The sequence below is a fragment of the Triplophysa dalaica genome, chromosome 3, assembly GCF_015846415.1.
Source record: "Triplophysa dalaica isolate WHDGS20190420 chromosome 3, ASM1584641v1, whole genome shotgun sequence".
Lineage (NCBI taxonomy): Eukaryota > Metazoa > Chordata > Actinopteri > Cypriniformes > Nemacheilidae > Triplophysa > Triplophysa dalaica.
The window spans coordinates 4359781-4382732 of NC_079544.1; the positions used below are offsets into that span (position 1 = coordinate 4359781).

A 22952-nucleotide genomic window follows, 5' to 3' on the forward strand; every position below is an offset into this window, starting at 1 on the left:
TGACCAAATTTAGTATAAATCAGGACTAGGCTTTAGGTAAATTAGGACGTTTGAAATACTTTTAACAAACATGCCTTACTGCCACAGCTGTACAAGGGAATAAGGCACAGAATGGTTTTACACGAAAATAAACCACTCCAACTTAACTCAACTTTTGTACCAATGCAAAAGTGTTTTTATTATGATAGTAAACAATGAAAGAGTCAAGAGCCCAACTACAGAAAACACTGATCACAATGCCGCTAGATAGTTGAAATTTCAACGGATGCAAAAGTGATATTTTTTCCTCTGCTCTCCATTGTGAATCCTCATGTGCTCTGTGAGATTTTGTTTCTGTGTGATTCTCTTTCCACACTAAAGACGTGTGTGGACGCTCTCCTGTGTGAATTCTCATGTGCGCTTCAAAATTTCCTTTGTGTGTGAATCTCTTTCCACACTGAGGACATGTGTGTGGACACTCTTTAGTGTGAATTGCAAGTTTCTTTTTGTTTGGGAAGCATTTTTCACATCGAGGACAGATGACAGACTTTTCTCTGTTATGGATTCTCATGTGCATCGTGAGGTGTCCTTTGCTGTCGAATCTTTTCCCACAATGAGAGCAAGTAAAACATTTGCTTGCTTGTATTTTTTGCTTCCTTGATGATCCTGATGTTTCTTCGAGTTCCATTAGGTCTAAAATGAAACACATATATATTTGCGACTGGTTAGTTTTTTTCCTGTCATTCTCATATTAAGAGCATACAATCTTTATAAAAATGTAGTGATATTACTTTTATGTTTCTTACAATTCATTAATGAAGATTAGAGAACAAACACCAACCTCTGTGATCCTCAGTATCTTCATTTATCATTCCAGATGTATCAGGATACTGCCTGCTTTTCTCGGTCATCTCACCTACACTACACAAAGGTATGCAGCTCAGTTCAGCAGTGGTTGATGTTATTCACGTTAAATTAAGTGATTGTCTTTATTGTAGTTGATCCTCATACAACAAAAAATTAGTTGTGGGCAAAAAAGGCTGATTACTGATGCATTTTTCAACGAATCTGCTATGTTAGCATTTAAAACGTTTCGTAGCTAGTTAACGTTAGCTTGTTTCCCATAGCTTGTTGCACAGTGTGTCACACACTGCAACTAACATGCCGAAACCGTTTCCCATGCATTGTTTTATTTGTGGCTCCTGGCATAATTGAAACATTAACGGCCACAATTAGCCACCAATCCTTGCCATTCAGGTACCGTGTCACACACAGTAAAATAATGGTTAAAATAATTTGTTAATAAGAAAACATTTACACTTTTACTCCATTGAAGCTACATATAAGAGAATGGTATTGATAGGCCTATATTGTTTACACAGGATTTTGCATAAAGTCTTTCATTTCAAACATTGCAAGTGTAAAGCGTTTCACCGGACACGCAAGCATGAACCACAGTTAACTTCCGGTCTTCCGTTTGGTTAGTGGCTAATCGTAGAGGGTATGCATTGACGTCACTTTCCCATGTGAACATGTCGGGACACGTTGCCCTGGGTGGCAAAAAAACCAGCAAAATGGCTGAGGAGAATAGGAGCTCGATCAGCTCCCTTGCTCCTGAGATTGTGAATCAGCATATTATGTTCACAGGTTCGGGCACTGCCTGGCTGTCTAGCAAGGTTTGCTATACATAACATAAAATAATAGTTTGTCTTTTCAAAAGTTGCGTCGCATTTTCATGAATCGGCTCCTGTGATTTTGGTTAATCGAATAGACATAATGAAAAACTAGACGCCCGCTTTGCTCCACTGCTGCGAATGCGATACATCAATGGCACCTCCATATTGGTGAGGGCAACAGTGCACTAAAAGCCCACTGAACCCAATGGGAGAGTTCCGCTTTTATCAACATTAAAAGAACAATAAAGTTTACATTTTTTTAACATATGTCAATGGTTTACGATATACGTAGAGTACAACTTTACTAAGTCTCTGCTTCTTGTCTCGATTATAGCCTACTTCAAAATAAATGGTTGTCATAAGGAAATGTGAAATCCGTTATTCGTGGGAATCCACTATATGTCACCATGTTCAGTGATATATTGTAGACCAGACAAACAACAGAATAAATAACCACGTCGCAATAGTCGAGAATTAAACAGACATGTACCCTAGAGATTGTTTCTGAAATTTATTTGATTCATAGAAGAAAACAGCCAAGCAAATATAGTTGAATGTACATGTTATATTAAAACTAATGGAAATGGCTTTTTCTGTAGTAATTTAAAAAGTAATTCAAAAACAATAAAACTATGTTCTTCTAATTATCCCGTAAACCTGTTACAGCAGTAAAACATGATGTACAGGATATAGTAAAACAAATCAAATCAAATCAAATCAAATCACTTTTATTGTCACATCACCACAGCACAAGTGCTTTGGTGAGTGAAATTCTTATGAGCGTGCTCCAGACAGTGCAGAAAAACAACAGACAATTTACCTATGGACAGACAGTGCAAAAAAATAACTACATCAATTTACATATGGACAGTACATATTTACAGACTGTACAGAAGACAGTGTGCAAAATACACATACATATACTCAGTACACATAGTGTACTATAAAGACCTACTCAGATATCAACGACACATTATACACCGTATGGGCACATCCACATTATGTACAGTATCTATACATAATGTGGTCCATACATAGTAATAATGTGAGGTGCAACAGGTTATAAATTAACAGCAGATTGGTTGAGCAGCAGATAGTTGTGCAGAGGTGCAACAGTTTATTCATATGCAGTGTCGTGGATGTGCATTGTATGGTGTCCAGTGATAGCAGATAGGTTGTGTTAGTGCAGTGTGTGCGTGTAGTCCAGTTGAACTGTGTTAGAGTGCAGTGCATGGCATGTTGTGTGAGTGGGAGTGTGATGTAAGTGAGTTATTTGTGACTGTTCATTAGCCTGATAGCCTGAGGGAAAAAGCTGTCCCTCAGTCGGCTAGTGCGGGATCGGATGCTGCGGAAACGTCGCCCTGAGGGCAGCAGAGAGAGCAGTCTATGGGACGGGTGACTGGAGTCTTTGATAATCCTCCGAGCTTTCCTTGTACACCGCCTGGTGTAGATATCCTGGAGGGAGGGAAGCTCACCTCCAACAATGTGGCGGGCAGTTCGCACGACCCTTTGCAGAGCCCTGCGGTTGCCAGCGGTGCTGTTTCCATACCAGGCGGTGATACAGCCGGTCAGGATGCTCTCCACAGTGCAGGTGTAGAAGGATCTGAGGATTCTGGGGCTCGTTCCAAACTTCCTCAGCCGTCTCAGGAAGAAGAGACGCTGATGTGCCTTCTTCAGCACTGCATCTGTGTGAGCAGACCATGTGAGATCCTCGGTGATGTGAACGCCGAGGAACTTAAAGCTGCTCACCCGCTCCACAGGTGTCTTGTTGATGGTGATGGGTGTGTGTTCTCTGCTCTGTCTCCTGTAATCCACCACCAGCTCCTTGGTTTTGTCGATGTTGAGTGAGAGGTGGTTCTCCTGACACCATTTAGTCAGGGTACTCACCTCACTGCCCTGCATTGTAAGTTTGAAGATAGTGTTTAATCAAAGTGATGCATTTTTTAACAAACCTACCCAGATCTAACTAGTGATAAAAAAAGATCAAGTGAAGATAGAAGAATACGGTTTCTTTTGTTTAAAAGTTAAAATGTATTTTATTTATTTATTCTCTCATGTTTTATTCATGTATCCTACTGTTGTCTGTAAATATAACATAGCCTACATTTGTAACTTTGTGCATTATTTCCTTGCTCAACAGAAAACTGACACATTCACATTTGCTGTATTAAATGCTAGCTGTGTCTCACTGGTTGATGGGACTGGCAACGTCAATCGTCAAGGTGATGGGTTCGATCCCAGAGGATTGCACACAGTTAGAAACAAATGTGTGATGTGAGTCACTTTGGATGAAAGCGTCTGCCAAATGCATTAAAAAAAGTAATTAATCTTGTTTAACCACAATAGTCCATATATTTATTTGTAAAAAAAGTACATAATTAAGTATTGGTCAGAATTTCTTTATAATATTGTGCGCAAGTCTAGGTATAGTCTAGCAACGCTTTAAAATTGCTGCATTTGTTGCATTCCATCTCCTGGCCACACTCCAGTACAGTAGGTGGCGCATGTGCACCTCACACGTAAATTGCCACCCGCCATTAAAAAGAAAAAGAAGTGACAGGATCACGTAAATATATGGCGTACGATGTATCGCATTTATACCACAAATCTATACAAGGGTTTGAAATACTCACAATCGGAGAACCCGTAACGCTTAACAAACCTCATTGACATCTATGGGTCTCCTTTCCTGCGTTCCGCTGAAGCCGTGGTGTTAGCATTAGCCGTTACGCTTTTTAGCTTATGGTTGCAGGCTTTTCTTTTAATAGGACGTTGTTAATACAACTAAGTTACACACATTCAGAAAAAAACGAACGCAACGTTACTTCGTGTGTAACGTTACGTGATTTCGGACGCAGCAATTGAGATGGTCGGGACAGAGTTATAACAACAGAAGAAGAGGAGGAGGCTGTGAGAACTGCAGGAGAACAATATCTTCTTCAAAACAGGTTAGTGCACTACATGAGTGTTGCTGTTTTAGGGCTTGCTCTGAATATTTCGGAAGGCTAGTTTTATCATCCAAGTCTTTTGCATACGTTTGAGCGTAATGGACTTGCACGTAACGTAAGTCTAACGTTCTCCTCGACGCGGCTCAGTCATTTCCGGTAACGTAAAAGGTGTTCAGCATATGTAATTTACATGCAGGTCATGCTTGACTCTTTCTATTTTAGGTCGGTCGCTTAATTAAAAACAATAAATCCCTTTAGTGATGTTAACATGCTTAAATGTGGGTTTTTATTACCAGAAGTTCTTCTTATATATTTTATAAACCTACATTCATCTCATAAATAATAGTCGTTGAATGCACTCTGCAGCAGTCTCATTAATAGATAATATCATATAGTCAGGACACCAGTCATCAATTATTCAATATTCTTACAACATTTTATGATTATAGTCATAAATACAACAAACCTGTCCTTGTGCATGTCGGTTTATTGCACATTTGTTCTTTCCAAGACTCTAATTTAAATAATTCATACAATTGTTAGCTTAACAGAAGCCAAGGATCAGGAGACCAAGTAAAGCAAACACTGACTGATCACAATAATTCAAATTTTTGTGTGTAAAAAAAATGATATTAATTCATTTCCAACTTGACTTGGACTTGCATTGACATTGATAGCATAAAAATGTATATAAAACGTCACAACATTGTGATCCAAGCATTTAATAAAAACGTGTTACGTGTTTTCATCAGGTCCTGGCTCTCTCACGCATTAAACACTTTAGTATTTGAAGTCTGTCGTTGTGTATTCCAAACAGTGCTGCTATGATTCCCTGTTAGTGTCCTTCGCCCTTCGGTGATTTGCGTTCGGTTGTCAAATGTCTGCAACGGAGCTTTGTGGAGTAGAATAAATGAAACGCTATCGTTCACCGGCCATTACTTTCCCAGATTTTTTCAAGATTATGTACCTTGTGATATTTAGAATATTATTTTGGAATCTGAAGTAACAAAAAATATATATGGAGAAAATTGACTTTGAAGTTGTTAATTGGAGGCACTGTAGCAGGCCATCCATTCGCAAACATATTTTTTTTATTTAATGTAGGACATTTCCAAAGTATCTAAATGGAACTTGATCTTAACTTGATATTCTGATGATTTTTGGCAAAAAACTAAAATCGATCAATTTGACCCACACGATGTATTTTTGTCTTTTACTTAAAATGTTGGTGTGCTACTTAAGACTCGTTTTGTGGTCCAGGGTCACATTTGTGTTCAAGCTCTGTCTGTAGAACTGGTTTCTAATTGCAGCGCACTTTGGAGCGTTGAGCATTGAAGCCAATCTTGTGCAACTGATAGACAGCTATAGTGAGAACTCGATGCACTTTATCACAATTGAAATAAACGTCTTGGCTCATCATGCTTCTGGTCACTTTTCTGATCTCCTCAAGATTAGCCCATAAGTTTTGAATGTCACATTAACACTATAGGCTATTTTAAAACAATTGAGCATAAATAAAACATCATTTCACAAATCACTAATCAAACATAGAATGTCTACTATTACCCAGCAATATTATAGGGGATTCACTCTTGGTTGTCTCTCCCATATTGAGTTACTACATTTTAAAAAATGCATCAATCAGGAATTCCTGATATTTTGTTGCATACTGCATGAGACAAGAAATTGTTTATTCTGCATTATATATATTTAATGCAGGTGCGGTTCGAGTCGTGGCACTTTTGTCAAACGGGTAGGGTCTGAGACATAATTAAATTAGTGCTGCTGACGGATGTTGGTTTAATTTATCTGATCATCTGACATGTCCAAAATATTTGTCTTTGGGACATTTTTTGGGGCTTGAACCTGACTTGCTGCTTGCAGCTATATTTGCAAATGTAATTGAATTTATACATGCTCAGTTTTATTGCAATCATACATAATGCAAATCAATAAACATAATGGATTTAACAAGTACATTTCCAGCATCATATAATGAAGTCCTAGTAAATAACTTTGATACAGTATGACATTTGTTTTGTTTTCTAATATTGATTCACCCACAATCATGCTTTGGATTTTCCTCATGACAGAAAAGTTGCACAAGGCACAGACACAAATATATGTCTAGCAGTTTACAAAGGGAAACAGTTCATACAATTTTTACGCTTTTTGACTATGATTAGCTTGAAGTTGTTACCTTGAAAATGTGTTTATTGATTGATGGATTGATTTTGACCACACAGAGATCAGGATTGGAATACAGAAATATTTCCTGTTATTCTACAAGTGAAGGAACCCCTTCAACATGACTGATACAGACACATGTGGAACGATGAATGAACATACTGAGGAACAAAGAGGTTGGTAGATCACTCCTCAATTCTATTAGGATTTTATGGTCTTAATGTGAAAATGACACAAAAATCCCCAAAATGTGTTTGTTTTTCATTCATATTTTTAATTAATTTCATTTCAGACCTGATAGAACTTGAAGATCCTGACAAAGAAACACTTGCAATTCAGTTGAGACTTCACACCGGAAAGCCATACACATGTATTCATTGTGGAAAGGGTTTTACACAGAAGGGAAATCTTGAAGCACACACGAGAGTTCACACCGGAGAGCGTCCATACGCATGTGCTCTGTGTGGAAAGAGTTTTGGACACAAAAGCAGTTTTGAGAAACACATGAGAATTCACACTGGTGAGCGGCCATACACATGCACCGAGTGTGGAAAGGGCTTCATACAGAAAAGCGGCCTGGAGTACCACTTGAGACTTCACACTGGAGAGCGGCCACACAAATGTGTTGAGTGTGGAAAGAGTTTCACAAGCGAAAATAGTATGAGGATCCACATGAGAGTTCACACCGGAGAGCGTCCATACACATGTGTTCAGTGTGGAAAGAGTTTCAGACAGAAAGGCAGTTTTGAGAATCACATGAGAATTCACACTGGAGAGCGGCCACACAAATGTATCGAGTGTGGAAAGAGTTACACAAGCAGAAATAGTATGAAGATCCACTTGAGAATTCACTCTGGAGAGCGTCCATTCCCGTGTGTTCACTGTGAAAAGAGTTTCACACATAAAGGCAATCTTGAGAGACACTTGAGAATTCACACTGGAGAGCAGCCATATACATGTACAGAGTGTGGAATGAGTTTCACATGTGCATATAGTATGAAGATCCACATGAGAGTTCACACTGGGGAGCGGCCATACGTGTGTGTTTACTGTGGAAAGAGCTTCGGACAGAAATGCAGTCTTGAGAATCACATGAAAACTCACACTGGAGAGCGGCCACACACATGCACAGAGTGTGGAAAGGGTTACATACAAAAACACAATTTGACGATGCACATGAAAAGTCACACTAGGAAAAAGGGCGCAAGTGCAAAGAATGCAAAGAAAGACTTCCAGAATTCAGCTTGAAGAGCACTTTACCAGCTACAGAAGTGTGTTACAAGAACATTCCTTTGAGGTGTTTGAAAACATTTTAAGAATGTTCCCAGCTAACAAAAGTCACCATCATGGTGATCAGTGTTTCCTTGAGTTGGGCTCTTGACCCTTGGCTTTCGTGTTAATTTTTGGGTGCGCTGTAGCTGTGTGCTTTAAAAAATCATTTTGGCAGTGCAAATGAGAATCTAATCAAATGTTATTGGTTGGTGGTCATTACGCGGGTTTCCATCACTCTGGTTTTATTCGCATTTTGAAGTTTTGCATCAGAAACGAGTAATGGAAACGGCAAATTTCGAATTAAAAACCCTTAATCCACAAAAAAGTTTGTATGCTTCGCGAAAAATGGAAGATCGAAACGCATTTGCAGGATAAATTCCTCCAAAATGTCTCGAATCTGCCCTATTAGATACCATAATCTGACTAACCAGAGTACTGATCTTGTTACACAGCATCAGAAATGTTGTTATGGTCATTTTTAAATGCCAAAGGAAAGACATCAAGTATTTCTGTTATTGCCTCTCAGAACTGTCACGAGTCAAGAATTTGTTGTGTATCGTAATCGTCTAACTGCACAAGTATATATATGAAAATTATTCAATATTTGGTAGCCTAAATTACTTTTTATACTGATACTTATTTGCAGTTTTTAGGAAGTGACGGTTGAGTAGTTAGATCGAAACTGTGCTTATTCGCAAATGTTTTATGCAATATTCTAATTCTGCGCAAAAGCTAAATTCGCAACTTTGGATGGAAACCCGGCGATTGAAATGACCTTCATCTTGTATCATGGTTCAATGATCTTATCTGGATTGGGTGCAGTGCTATTCATCATGAAAGAACATAAGGTCACAGAGTTTAATTGCAATTGTAAATAAAATAATGTTTTCTAGTAATATGTGCATGTTATAGCTACAATAAAAAAAGTTATACTCATACGGTTTTAGTTACTGTTATGCTTATTTTTTGTAATAATCACAGATGTGCAATTTTGGTCATGCTTACAATAAAAGTAAATCCAGACCTAATATTTGCTATTCGTTCATCACTGTTTATTCTTCATCAACTGATCTGTTTTTTTTGCAAAACAAGAATTATTTTGTAGAAATAGAAATACAGTCAGGTCCATGAATATTTGGACATTCGGACACAATTCTAACATTTCTACACAATTCTAACACCACAATTGATTTCAAATGAAACGAACAAGATGTGCTTTAACAGCAGACTGTCCGCTTTAATTTGAGGGTATTTACATCCAAAGCAGGTGAACGGTGTAGGAATTACAACAGTTTGCATATGTGCCTCCCACTTGTTAAGGGACCAAAACTAATGGGACAGAATAATAATCATAAATTAAACTTTCACTTTTTAATACTTGGTTGCAAATCCTTTGCAGTCAATTACAATCTGAAGTCTGGAACGCATAGACATCACCAGACGCTGGGTTTCATCCCTGTTGATGCTCGCCCAGGCCTCTACTGCAACCGTCTTAAGTTCCTGCTTGTTCTTGGGGCATTTTCCCTTCAGTTTTGTCTTCAGCAAGTGAAATGCATGCTCAATCTGATTCAGGTCAGGTGATTGACTTGGCCATTGCATAACAGTCCACTTCTTTCCCTTCAGAAACTCTTTGGTTGCTTTTGCAGTATCCTTTGGGTCATTGTCCATCTGCACTGTGAAGCGCCGTCCAATGAGTTTTCAAGCATTTGGCTGAATATGAGCAGATAATATTGCCCGAAACACTTCAGAATTCATCCTGGTGCTTTAGTGACCCTTTACATGTCGCAATGAAAATATACACATAAGTAAAAATAACAAATTGCAAAAGTCCTCATCCTCATTTTATTTCATACTCTTCATTCTTGAATAAGAAATAAACCATCAACACAAATGTGTCTTCCTCCAGGAGGTAGAGCTGTCAGATAAGTTTGTAAAACAGCACACAGATATAAACTCTGAGACATATTGTGTAGAAGAAAACTGTAGATCTTGACTCAATGTGTTTCTGTCAGTTATTAGTATAGATGCGGCTCTTTATCCTGATGATTCTTTCTCTTTTTAAAGGTTAGTCTTTAATCATATTTAAAAGATAGTAAAAGTACAATTGTATTTGGCTCATTATGTTACTTTTTATTTAACAGGGAATGTTGATGCAGATGTGTTGACGCCCTTCTTCACAGAGAAACATGTTTTGGCAGAAGAAAACGTGAATTTGTGCTGTAACTACACTGGCTATGTCAATAATTTACAGTGGCAGCGTCAGTATCCAGATCCAAACCTGAGTTTCTCATTCTTCACACTGAGCTCAGTGGTCAGTCAGAGTTTGGTCTGTATGCCGCAGCTGATAAAGAAGTCAAACGTATGGATCTGAGCATCTTCTCCACACAAGTGACACATTCAGTGTATTACTGTGCCCTGAAACCCACACAAACACACTGTAGAAAAACCTGACCACAGCCAGCATCACACACATGTTTGCACAGAAGTAATGTGTGAGGGAGGAGTTAAATGTTTTGTACTGCAAACTTCATACAGAGAAAATCAGAGAAAACACTGACATTGTGTAACACAGTCACTGAATCTCTACTGAACAATGTGGATCATCTCTTTTGTTTTAATATTTACCTTCAGCTACTGTAAGTATTCTATCCACCTCATTCTTACTAAAATATTGATTAAAAATGTGTTTTAATGCAAATCTGTAATTGATTTTTAATCTATTTTTTCATGTCTGTGCAGGTGAAGCTAATGAGAATCCTATCAGACCAGACAACACATCTGTGTCTATAACTGAAGGACACAACATCACTCTGTCCTGTAAATATGATGGATCACCTTACAGTCTTCACTGGTACCGGCAGACGTCTGGATCAACACCAGAGTTTCTAGTGCTTATTAGGGAGTCCGATAAACATATCACCAAATCTACTCCACCTCAAGCACATATGAGCATCAGACTTCATGATAAACACGTATATCTGGAGATCTCCTCTGTTAAAGTCACAGACTCTGCTCTGTATTACTGCGCCCTGGAGCCCACAGTGACACAAAACACAACAACACTCTACAAAAACCACATCTACTCTTGATTGTAACTTAATGCATTCGTAATATTTTTAAGGAGAACCACCTTTCTCCATATGTCGTTTCATTTTCTGTACTAGGCAATATTATCTTTTGTTAAAACAAGGCTTTGGCACATATGACTGTTTACCATTTATGTAGAGATCGTGTCCCTTTCTGCCAGAGTCCTTTCCCTCATTCCTTTACTTTTCTCCCTATAAACTATGATTTTAAAGGAATATTACACACATTCTTGTCTTTTAGTTTTACATGCTAAAATAAAAACACTATAATTAACAATTAAAATCATTATGCTATACAATTTTCTATGACAAAAACACATGCACACAGTAATACAGTAAATACACAGCTCCACGCAACAAAATAAAATTACAGCAGTTTAAGAAAAGGGTTTTTTGCAATGTTTCATATACTTCACATCTGCAGACACGGTATGAAATGAAACGAATACAGATACAACTTTCCTTCATTAGGATCACAGATGTGTATCTCAAATACAAGATCTGCCAGAAGGTGAAGCTCTGTGAATCATTTGAGTCCATGTTTCACTTCTGTAGCTTAAACAGAGCATAAAGTTAAATAGATATTTACTCTTCAAGGTAAGTGATTCATATCAATTCAGAAACATATTTTATATTTTTAAAGGCTTTGATTTGTTCCATCACAAACGATGAATTAAATTGTTTGTTTGTTTAAACAGAGAATGTTGATGCAGATGTGTCGATGTCATTCTCCAAAAACATGTTTTGGCCGTCAAGTAAGTGATGTTGTTAAAGGAATAAATGAAGTGGACGGTTTTAGCTGAAGGGAAAGAAATTGCAGACGACAAGTGACAGCCTTCATTCTAAAGTTGTGAGAGAAATAACATCTATTCTTTAGAAATATATTTTATTAATGAATTAATATTAGTTAATAAATACTCAGTTATATTTAGTATAAAGAAAATATGTTATGCAGATAGCTTGTCTTGGGACACACATGACAGTTCACACCATTAGTGACCCTTCACATGTCTTAATGAAAATATACACATAAGTGAAGATAACAAATTGCAAAAGTCCTCATCCTCATTTTATTTCATACTCTTCATTCTTGAATAAGAAATAAACCATCAACACAAATGTGTCTTCCTCCAGGAGGTAGAGCTGTCAGATAAGTTTGTAAAACAGCACACAGATATAAACTCTGAGACATATTGTGTAGTAGAAAACTGTAGATCTTGACTCAATGTGTTTCTGTCAGTTATTAGTATAGATGCGGCTCTTTATCCTGATGATTCTTTCTGTTTTTAAAGGTTAGTGAAATACAATCATATTTAAAAGATAGTAAAAGTACAATTGTATTTGGCTCATTATGTTACTTTTTATTAAACAGGGAATGTTGATGCAGATGTGTTGACGCCCTTCTTCACAGAGAAACATGTTTTGACAGAAGAAAACGTGACTCTGTCCTGCAACTACACTGGCTATGTCAATAATTTCCAGTGGTACCGTCAGTATCCCAGATCCAAACCTGAGTTTCTCATTCTTCACACTGAGCTCAGTGGTCAGTCAGAGTTTGGTCTGTATGCCGCAGCTGATAAAGAAGTCAAACGTATGGATCTGAGCATCTTCTCCACACAAGTGACACATTCAGTGTATTACTGTGCCCTGAAACCCACACAAACACACTGTAGAAAAACCTGACCACAGCCAACATCACACACATGTTTGCACAGAAGTAATGTGTGAGGGAGGAGTTTAATGTTTTGTACTGCAAACTTCATACAAAGAAAATCAGTGAAAACACTGACATAGTGTAATACAGTCACTGAATCTCTACTGAACAATGTCGATCATCTCTTTTGTTTTAATATTTACCTTCAGCTACTGTAAGTATTTCTATCCACCTCATTCTTACTAAAATATTGATTAAAAATGTGTTTTAATGCAAATCTGTAATTGATTTTTAATCTATTTTTTCATGTCTGTGCAGGTGAAGCTAATGTGAATCCCATCAGACCAGACAACTCATCTGTGTTTATAACTGAAGGACACAACATCACTCTGTCCTGTAAATATGATGGATCAGCTATCAGTCTTCACTGGTACCGGCAGACGTCTGGATCAACACCAGAGTTTCTAGTGCTTATTATTGAGTTTTCTCAAACTGTTATACCTGCCACTCCACCTCAAGCACATATGAGCATCAGACTTCATGATAAACAAGTGTATCTGGAGATCTCCTCTGTTAAAGTCACAGACTCTGCTCTGTATTACTGCGCCCTGCAGCCCACAGTGACACAAAACACAACAACACTATACAAAAACCACATCTACTCTTGATTGTAACTTAATGCATTCGTAATATTTTTAAGGAGAACCACCTTTCTCCATATGTCGTTTCATTGTCTGTACTAGGCAATATTATCTTTTGTTAAAACAAGGCTTTGGCACATATGACTGTTTACCATTTATGTAGAGATCGTGTCCCTTTCTGCCAGAGTCCTTTCCCTCATTCCTTTACTTTTCTCCCTATAAACTATGATTTTAAAGGAATATTACACACATTCTTGTCTTTTAGTTTTACATGCTAAAATAAAAACACTATAATTAACAATTAAAATCATTATGCTATACAATTTTCTATGACAAAAACACATGCACACAGTAATACAGTAAATACACAGCTCCACGCAACAAAATAAAATTACAGCAGTTTAAGAAAAGGGTTTTTTGCAATGTTTCATATACTTTACATCTGCAGACACGGTATGAAATGAAACGAATACAGATACAACTTTCCTTCATTAGGATCACAGATGTGTATCTCAAATACAAGATCTGCCAGAAGGTGAAGCTCTGTGAATCATTTGAGTCCATGTTTCACTTCTGTAGCTTAAACAGAGCATAAAGTTAAATAGATATTTACTCTTCAAGGTAAGTGATTCATATCAATTCAGAAACATATTTTATATTTTTAAAGGCTTTGATTTGTTCCATCACAAACGATGAATTAAATTGTTTGTTTGTTTAAACAGAGAACGTTGATGCAGATGTGTCGATGTCATTCTCCAAAAACATGTTTTGGCCGTCAAGTAAGTGATGTTGTTAAAGGAATAAATGAAGTGGACGGTTTTAGCTGAAGGGAAAGAAATTGCAGACGACAAGTGACAGCCTTCATTCTAAAGTTGTGAGAGAAATAACGTATATTCTTTTGAAATATATTTTATTAATGAATTAATATTAGTTAATAAATACTCAGTTATATTTAGTATAAAGAAAATATGTTATGCAGATAGCTTGTCTTGGGACACACATGACAGTTCACACCATTAGTGACCCTTCACATGTCTTAATGAAAATATACACATAAGTGAAGATAACAAATTGCAAAAGTCCTCATCCTCATTTTATTTCATAGTCTTCATTCTTGAATAAGAAATAAACCATCAACACAAATGTGTCTTCCTCCAGGAGGTAGAGCTGTCAGATTAGTTTGTAAAACAGCACACAGATATAAACTCTGAGACATATTGTGTAGTAGAAAACTGTAGATCTTGACTCAATGTGTTTCTGTCAGTTATTAGTATAGATGCCGCTCTTTATCCTGATGATTCTTTCTGTTTTTAAAGGTTAGTGAAATACAATCATATTTAAAAGATAGTAAAAGTACAATTGTATTTGGCTCATTATGTTACTTTTTATTAAACAGGGAATGTTGATGCAGATGTGTTGACGCCCTTCTTCACAGAGAAACATGTTTTGACAGAAGAAAACGTGACTCTGTCCTGCAACTACACTGGCTATGTCAATAATTTCCAGTGGTACCGTCAGTATCCCAGATCCAAACCTGAGTTTCTCATTCTTCACACTGAGCTCAGTGGTCAGTCAGAGTTTGGTCTGTATGCCGCAGCTGATAAAGAAGTCAAACGTATGGATCTGAGCATCTTCTCTACACAAGTGACACATTCAGTGTATTACTGTGCCCTGAAACACACACAAACACACTGTAGAAAAACCTGACCACAGCCAACATCACACACATGTTTGCACAGAAGTAATGTGTGAGGGAGGAGTGTAATGTTTTGTACTGCAAACTTCATACAAAGAAAATCAGTGAAAACACTGACATTGTGTAACACAGTCACTGAATCTCTACTGAACAATGTCGATCATCTCTTTTGTTTTAATATTTACCTTCAGCTACTGTAAGTATTTCTATCCACCTCATTCTTACTAAAATATTGATTAAAAATGTGTTTTAATGCAAATCTGTAATTGATTTTTAATCTATTTTTTCATGTCTGTGCAGGTGAAGCTAATGAGAATCCTATCAGACCAGACAACTCATCTGTGTCTATAACTGAAGGACACAACATCACTCTGTCCTGTAAATATGATGGATCACCTTACAGTCTTCACTGGTACCGGCAGACGTCTGGATCAACACCAGAGTTTCTAGTGCTTATTGTTGAGTCTACTCAAACTGTTATACCTGCCACTCCACCTCAAGCACATATGAGCATCAGACTTCATGATAAACAAGTGTATCTGGAGATCTCCTCTGTTAAAGTCACAGACTCTGCTCTGTATTACTGCGCCCTGCAGCCCACAGTGACACAAAACACAACAACACTCTACAAAAACCACATCTACTCTTGATTGTAACTTAATGCATTCGTAATATTTTTAAGGAGAACCACCTTTCTCCATATGTCGTTTCATTTTCTGTACTAGGCAACATTATCTTTTGTTAAAACAAAGTTTTGGCACATATGACTGTTTACCATTTATGTAGAGATCGTGTCCCTTTCTGCCAGAGTCCTTTCCCTCATTCCTTTACTTTTCTCCATATAAACTATGATTTTTAGGAATATTACACACATTCTTGTCTTTTAGTTTTACATGCTAAAATAAAAACACTATAATTAACAATTAAAATCATTACGTTATACAATTTTCTAAGACAAAAACACATGCACACAGTAATACAGTAAACACACAGCTCTACGCAACAAAATAAAATTACAGTAGTTTAAGAAAAGGTTATTTTTGCAATGTTTCATATACTTTACATCTGCAGACACGGTATGAAATGAAACGAATACAGATACAACTTTCCTTCATTAGGATCACAGATGTGTATCTCAAATACAAGATCTGCCAGAAGGTGAAGCTCTGTGAATCATTTGAGTCCATGTTTCACTTCTGTAGCTTAAACAGAGCATAAAGTTAAATAGATATTTACTCTTCAAGGTAAGTGATTCATATCAATTCAGAAACATATTTTATATTTTTAAAGGCTTTGATTTGTTCCATCACAAACGATGAATTAAATTGTTTGTTTGTTTAAACAGAGAATGTTGATGCAGATGTGTCGATGTCATTCTCCAAAAACATGTTTTGGCCGTCAAGTAAGTGATGTTGTTAAAGGAATAAATGAAGTGGACGGTTTTAGCTGAAGGGAAAGAAATTGCAGACGACAAGTGACAGCCTTCATTCTAAAGTTGTGAGAGAAATAACATCTATTCTTTAGAAATATATTTTATTAATGAATTAATATTAGTTAATAAATACTCAGTTATATTTAGTATAAAGAAAATATGTTATGCAGATAGCTTGTCTTGGGACACACATGACAGTTCACACCATTAGTGACCCTTCACATGTCTTAATGAAAATATACACATAAGTGAAGATAACAAATTGCAAAAGTCCTCATCCTCATTTTATTTCATACTCTTCATTCTTGAATAAGAAATAAACCATCAACACAAATGTGTCTTCCTCCAGGAGGTAGAGCTGTCAGATAAGTTTGTAAAACAGCACACAGATATAAACTCTGAGACATATTGTGTAGTAGAAAACTGTAGATCTTGACTCAATGTGTTTCTGTCAGTTATTAGTATAGATGCGGCTCTTTATCCTGATGATTCTTTCTGTTTTTAAAGGTTAGTGAAATACAATCATATTTAAAAGATAGTAAAAGTACAATTGTATTTGGCTCATTATGTTACTTTTTATTAAACAGGGAATGTTGATGCAGATGTGTTGACGCCCTTCTTCACAGAGAAACATGTTTTGACAGAAGAAAACGTGACTCTGTCCTGCAACTACACTGGCTATGTCAATAATTTCCAGTGGTACCGTCAGTATCCCAGATCCAAACCTGAGTTTCTCATTCTTCACACTGAGCTCAGTGGTCAGTCAGAGTTTGGTCTGTATGCCGCAGCTGATAAAGAAGTCAAACGTATGGATCTGAGCATCTTCTCCACACAAGTGACACATTCAGTGTATTACTGTGCCCTGAAACCCACACAAACACACTGTAGAAAAACCTGACCACAGCCAACATCACACACATGTTTGCACAGAAGTAATGTGTGAGGGAGGAGTTTAATGTTTTGTACTGCAAACTTCATACAAAGAAAATCAGTGAAAACACTGACATAGTGTAATACAGTCACTGAATCTCTACTGAACAATGTCGATCATCTCTTTTGTTTTAATATTTACCTTCAGCTACTGTAAGTATTTCTATCCACCTCATTCTTACTAAAATATTGATTAAAAATGTGTTTTAATGCAAATCTGTAATTGATTTTTAATCTATTTTTTCATGTCTGTGCAGGTGAAGCTAATGTGAATCCCATCAGACCAGACAACTCATCTGTGTTTATAACTGAAGGACACAACATCACTCTGTCCTGTAAATATGATGGATCAGCTATCAGTCTTCACTGGTACCGGCAGACGTCTGGATCAACACCAGAGTTTCTAGTGCTTATTAGGGAGTCCGATAAACATATCACCAAATCTACTCCACCTCAAGCACATATGAGCATCAGACTTCATGATAAACACGTATATCTGGAGATCTCCTCTGTTAAAGTCACAGACTCTGCTCTGTATTACTGCGCCCTGGAGCCCACAGTGACACAAAACACAACAACACTCTACAAAAACCACATCTACTCTTGATTGTAACTTAATGCATTCGTAATATTTTTAAGGAGAACCACCTTTCTCCATATGTCGTTTCATTGTCTGTACTAGGCAATATTATCTTTTGTTAAAACAAGGCTTTGGCACATATGACTGTTTACCATTTATGTAGAGATCGTGTCCCTTTCTGCCAGAGTCCTTTCCCTCATTCCTTTACTTTTCTCCCTATAAACTATGATTTTAAAGGAATATTACACACATTCTTGTCTTTTAGTTTTACATGCTAAAATAAAAACACTATAATTAACAATTAAAATCATTATGCTATACAATTTTCTATGACAAAAACACATGCACACAGTAATACAGTAAATACACAGCTCCACGCAACAAAATAAAATTACAGCAGTTTAAGAAAAGGGTTTTTTGCAATGTTTCATATACTTCACATCTGCAGACACGGTATGAAACGAATACAGATACAACTTTTCTTCATTAAGATCACAGATGTGTATCTCAAATACAAGATCTGCCAGAAGATGAAGCTCTGTGAATCATTTGAGTCCATGTTTCACTTCTGTAGATTTAAACAGAGCATACAGTTAAATAGATATTTACTCTTCAAGGTAAGTGATTCATATCAATTCAGAAACATATTTTATATTTTGACATGATTTGTTCAATCACAAATGATGTATTAAATTGTTTGTTTGTTAAACAGAGAACGATGCAGATGTTTTGAAGGCATTCTTTCTCAAGTCGAGTAAGTGATGTTGATAAAGGAATAAATGAAGTGGGCGGTGTTAGCTGAAGGGAAAGGAATTGCAGAGGACAAGTGACAGCCTTCATTCTAAAGTTGTGAGAGAAATATGTGTCACTTCTCTATATATAAATCTAAAAAAACAATGCCGCTGCTCGTTCTGTTCATCTTCTTCACCTATTTTGGTAAGTGATGTATTTGATTTTGTTTCGAATGGTTTATTATTGTAGTTCTTGCTTTCATTTCATAAAATGTTTAACATTGTTACAGGTGAAACTACACAGAATGCCATTGAACCAGATAACAGCACCATGTTTTAATGGAGGATGATTATGTTACTTTATCATGTAAATATTCTGGATCAGTAGACAGTTTGCTCTGGTACCAACAAAAACCAGGATCCAGTCTGGAGTTTCTATTATTGATTGATGAAATTTCTGAATATGTGAGGGAAGCCAATGCACCTCATCCTCGTATGTCAATCAAACTTCATAAAGGACAGAATCGTGTTACACTTGAAATATGTTCCACAGCAGTGAGAGATTCTGCAGTGTAACCTACGACATCTCTACGACATCTCTATGCAACATCTCCATGCAACATACAGAATAATAAATAAACTGCTTTTTATTTTTGTGATGCTGTCTTGAGTTTTTTTTTCAGTGTACTACTGCCCTCCCACATAAGGAGATGACTGTGTGAAAGAACCATTTTGAGGATGAATCTCCCATCTAGCAAGTTTTCCTTCCTCACTTGTGGACGACAACATGGTTGTTTCTGGCTAAGTATCCATCCCAGATCTGATCCACACATTGATGCACATCAAAAAAAGAATCGTTCACTTAACTTGACTCATCTGAACAGCATCAACTGGCTGTTGACCAAATCTCATCAGAGGAGAATTATACATCTGGACAAACACCACTACCATCTTCAATTATTACAGACATCACTTATTTCATATGTGTATTAAAGATCTTAAAATGTACAGATGTTTATGTTTTTTAATTGTTTTGTTTAAAGTCACTATAGTGATCCGTGTTTACTGTATCAATAGGTTAGATTCTTTGCTCTTGTGTCTTCTGTAAAGGTGTTCGTGTTTAAGTCTCGTCTTCTGAGATCTTGACTAATTTAATGTGTTCATAAGGTTGTCTGACTGTAAGTCAGTCAATAGTTGTTGTTTTTTGTACTTTTCTTTAGAGATTCTGTTTGTCAACAGCAAATGTTCATGTTTAATATGAGTAGGGAAGGAAGGGCTGGACCCTAATGCAGCTTTATTAATATATTATTATTAAGATAATCCAGTGTCAGATAACGCTGTGGAACAAACAATACTGAGCAGTGTATAACGGTTTATAGGGATTGGGTGATAGTAATCAGTAAACAGGTGTAGTAATCAGAGGGGATCTTGGGAAATGGAGTCCGGGGTGATTTGGTGTGTGGCAATCTCTGGTGGCAGGGAACGGATATCTCATTCAACACTTTATAGACTGTGTAGTGTGCAATCATACAGACACTGAGCAGTGTTCATTTGCTTTGTCACTTAACTCAGGCAAAACATCAAGATTACGGTTTTCAGATGATTTATATGAGTCAAGTTAAGTGTATGAAATCTTCACAGTTAAGTTTCTCCTTCAATTTACACAAAGTGGGCACACTTTTAGGCAACAGCGTTTTATATAATAATTTCTGGACCAAATCCGGGCACGCATTTGACACAGACACTAAAATGTCAAGGCTTAAGTCAATTATTTGTTTTTAACAATAAATTAAACAACATTATTTCATTAAATTATACTTTAATGTATTTGTGCATGCATTAATTGTTTTTATTTAGTATATTACAGGTCTGTTTACTGTTGTATTTAGTTATATTTGGTTGCTCATGCAAACTGTCCTTGTCCATCCTTTTGACTTTCTCTCCATCCGACTTGTAGCTATACATTGCACGTTGATGTGGCAGAAGAAGGCCAACAGCGCCATCTGCTGTTTGACGGACTGGCATGCAGGAGTGTGTCTTCAAACAACCTGACGTTGCATATACTATTTATTGTTTGTTTAACCGAAACTAACCGAAATGTTATACAGTATAATCATACAGCACTTATTAGACTCACTTTAAATCGCAAGTTTACAGTGAAGACATCCAATATATGAAAATGGCAAAACATTGCGATGTCCTACTTTCTAGGCATAAAATGTAATGTAGTGCCTAATACGATGTAAAAAAAAACGTGGAACGTAATATTTAGAAACGAAAAATGTGTTTTCCATGATTTTACTCCCATCTTTTACATTTTGCAGTTTATTACTGTAATTTTTATCCCCCAAACAAGTGACAATTGCATTAAGTAGGCCTACTGATTAAATATGAATGAAGTTTATTTATGTAGTTGCTAATTGTTTAAGATTTACTTCATGGTTTTTATATATATATTAAGTAAATAAAAAATGATGCACTCAATAACTGAAGCAAATTAGGTCTAAAGAAGTTTCAAGACTTTGTAAACAGAGCAATTTATCTTGTCAGTATATGGTTAAACAACTAAATAGTCTTTCAAGTTTAATGATGAAATGTTTTCCTGGTGAATGGTGATAATAACTCTTTGTATGTTAAAGCCTCAATATGGAAATAATTTTGTTATGAAATATAAAAAAATCACTTGCACATGTGTGATATATTTCATGCAGTTGTGTACTTACGTTATCCCAAATGTTCCCAAGAATGTGCAAATTCAGAGAAATTCCTATTTAAAATAATTGTCTCGCTTATTGCATATCAGTGACTTAATATCCGGTGTTCCGCACTAACCTCAGTTTCCGGTTGTAGAAACTACGGCAACACGCAAATGCATAAAAAAGTGGTTGTACAGCATCTGGGACGCAGTATCTGTTGTTCTGTTATTATGGATCACGATTACTCTTTGGCGAGTAAAGGAACCCCCAAAATGTGTAAATAGGCCGAATGAGGCAAGCGGGTTTATGGACAAACGATGAAATAAAACAAGGATTAATATCGGCGTCGCGTTTTCTAAATGGAGAGATCTTCGCATGTGTTTTAATAGACAGGTAAGCACTTTTTTTATAGTACACGAAATACTCATGTACAGATATTTGAATAGTTATGAATGCAGTGACAGTATATGTAATACAGTATATGTTTCACACAAATATGTAGCCAATAATGTTACTTGTAAATGTTGTGGGATTCAATTTCCTTTTTAAAGGACGACTGTATAAATGTTTTAAGCAGGTCAAACTGTGTAGCATTACGCTACCAAATCAATTGACAAAGTCCAATATAAGTCGCGGGCTAACATAGCATTACATTGCATGTTTCTTGCAGCTAATATGATTAATTATAATAAAATAAATGAATTACCTCGTCCGTGAACATAATGGGCGACGTCCTTACGCCTCTGGATGGTGAGAACGACATGTCCCATAATTCCACTCTCCTATATGACGTGATTTAGCTTCGCCTTTTGTTGTTGTTTTCTAAGTGCGCCATCTAGCGGTCCAAATATTACATATTGTGGCTTTAACTTGGCAAGAAGGTTGTATGCTGTATCAAGCATGCATTGCATTATAAATAATGCAGCTGGATTGGTTACTGGTTTCATAAGACCTTTATGATAGAGATAAGTGCATAATACTCTAAAACAGTTTTGTTAAAACAACACATTTTATGTTTAGTGAAGAACTGAACACATCTCTACAACCCATTTTGTGTTACTTTTAACACAAAAGTTTTTTTTATGCAACAAATGCAACACAGCGCAATGTTTAATGTTTAATGGCATAACACAAACAATGTGTTAAAAATGAACACATCCTTTTTAACAGTGAACCTTAATTTAAACATACATTAGTTTGTGCATTTTATTTGTTTGTTTGTTTGTTTGTTTGTTTGAACGATACATTTCATAAGTTTCTATAATTTGCTTTATAAGCATATTGGGTGCAAAGTGAATAATATTGATGCACAAACAAGTGTTCAGATTCTTCCACGACTCAATTCCCCTTAATAAGTTGTTCTTCATTTTAAATGTCTTTACCTGCAGAAAGTATTTTTTTATATTAAAAGACTTAAAGCAAACATGTACTTATTGTTCATTAT

The 22952-nt window shown here is 36.4% G+C and overlaps 4 protein-coding genes and 1 gene segment (V, D, J or C); all 5 read left to right on the plus strand.

The window, feature by feature from the left end:
* The first annotated feature begins 4209 nt into the window (after nucleotides 1-4209).
* Nucleotides 4210-9000, plus strand: LOC130417703 (gastrula zinc finger protein XlCGF8.2DB-like). Its single transcript, XM_056743420.1, has 3 exons — nucleotides 4210-4603; nucleotides 6850-6966; nucleotides 7083-9000. Exons 2-3 carry the CDS (start codon nucleotides 6912-6914, stop codon nucleotides 8036-8038), a joined length of 1011 nt encoding a protein of 336 aa, XP_056599398.1. The 5' UTR covers nucleotides 4210-4603; nucleotides 6850-6911; the 3' UTR covers nucleotides 8039-9000.
* Nucleotides 9001-12400: 3400 nt separating this feature from the next.
* Nucleotides 12401-12831, plus strand: LOC130416579 (T cell receptor alpha variable 22-like). The segment is given in 2 exon segments: nucleotides 12401-12440; nucleotides 12521-12831. Coding segments are annotated over 2 exon segments (351 nt in total).
* Nucleotides 12832-12941: 110 nt separating this feature from the next.
* On the plus strand, nucleotides 12942-13518 carry LOC130418256 (T cell receptor alpha variable 20). The gene is made up of 2 exons (XM_056744293.1): nucleotides 12942-13016; nucleotides 13121-13518. The coding sequence occupies exons 1-2, from the start codon at nucleotides 12974-12976 to the stop codon at nucleotides 13468-13470; spliced, it is 393 nt and encodes a 130-aa protein (XP_056600271.1). The 5' UTR covers nucleotides 12942-12973; the 3' UTR covers nucleotides 13471-13518.
* A 1201-nt stretch (nucleotides 13519-14719) lies between these two features.
* LOC130416595 (uncharacterized) lies at nucleotides 14720-16927 on the plus strand. Its single transcript, XM_056742280.1, has 4 exons — nucleotides 14720-14759; nucleotides 14840-15136; nucleotides 15440-15716; nucleotides 16921-16927. The coding sequence occupies exons 1-4, from the start codon at nucleotides 14720-14722 to the stop codon at nucleotides 16925-16927; spliced, it is 621 nt and encodes a 206-aa protein (XP_056598258.1).
* Nucleotides 16928-17038: 111 nt separating this feature from the next.
* Nucleotides 17039-19106, plus strand: LOC130416611 (uncharacterized). The gene is made up of 4 exons (XM_056742283.1): nucleotides 17039-17078; nucleotides 17159-17455; nucleotides 17759-18035; nucleotides 19103-19106. The coding sequence occupies exons 1-4, from the start codon at nucleotides 17039-17041 to the stop codon at nucleotides 19104-19106; spliced, it is 618 nt and encodes a 205-aa protein (XP_056598261.1).
* Nucleotides 19107-22952: the final 3846 nt, after the last annotated feature.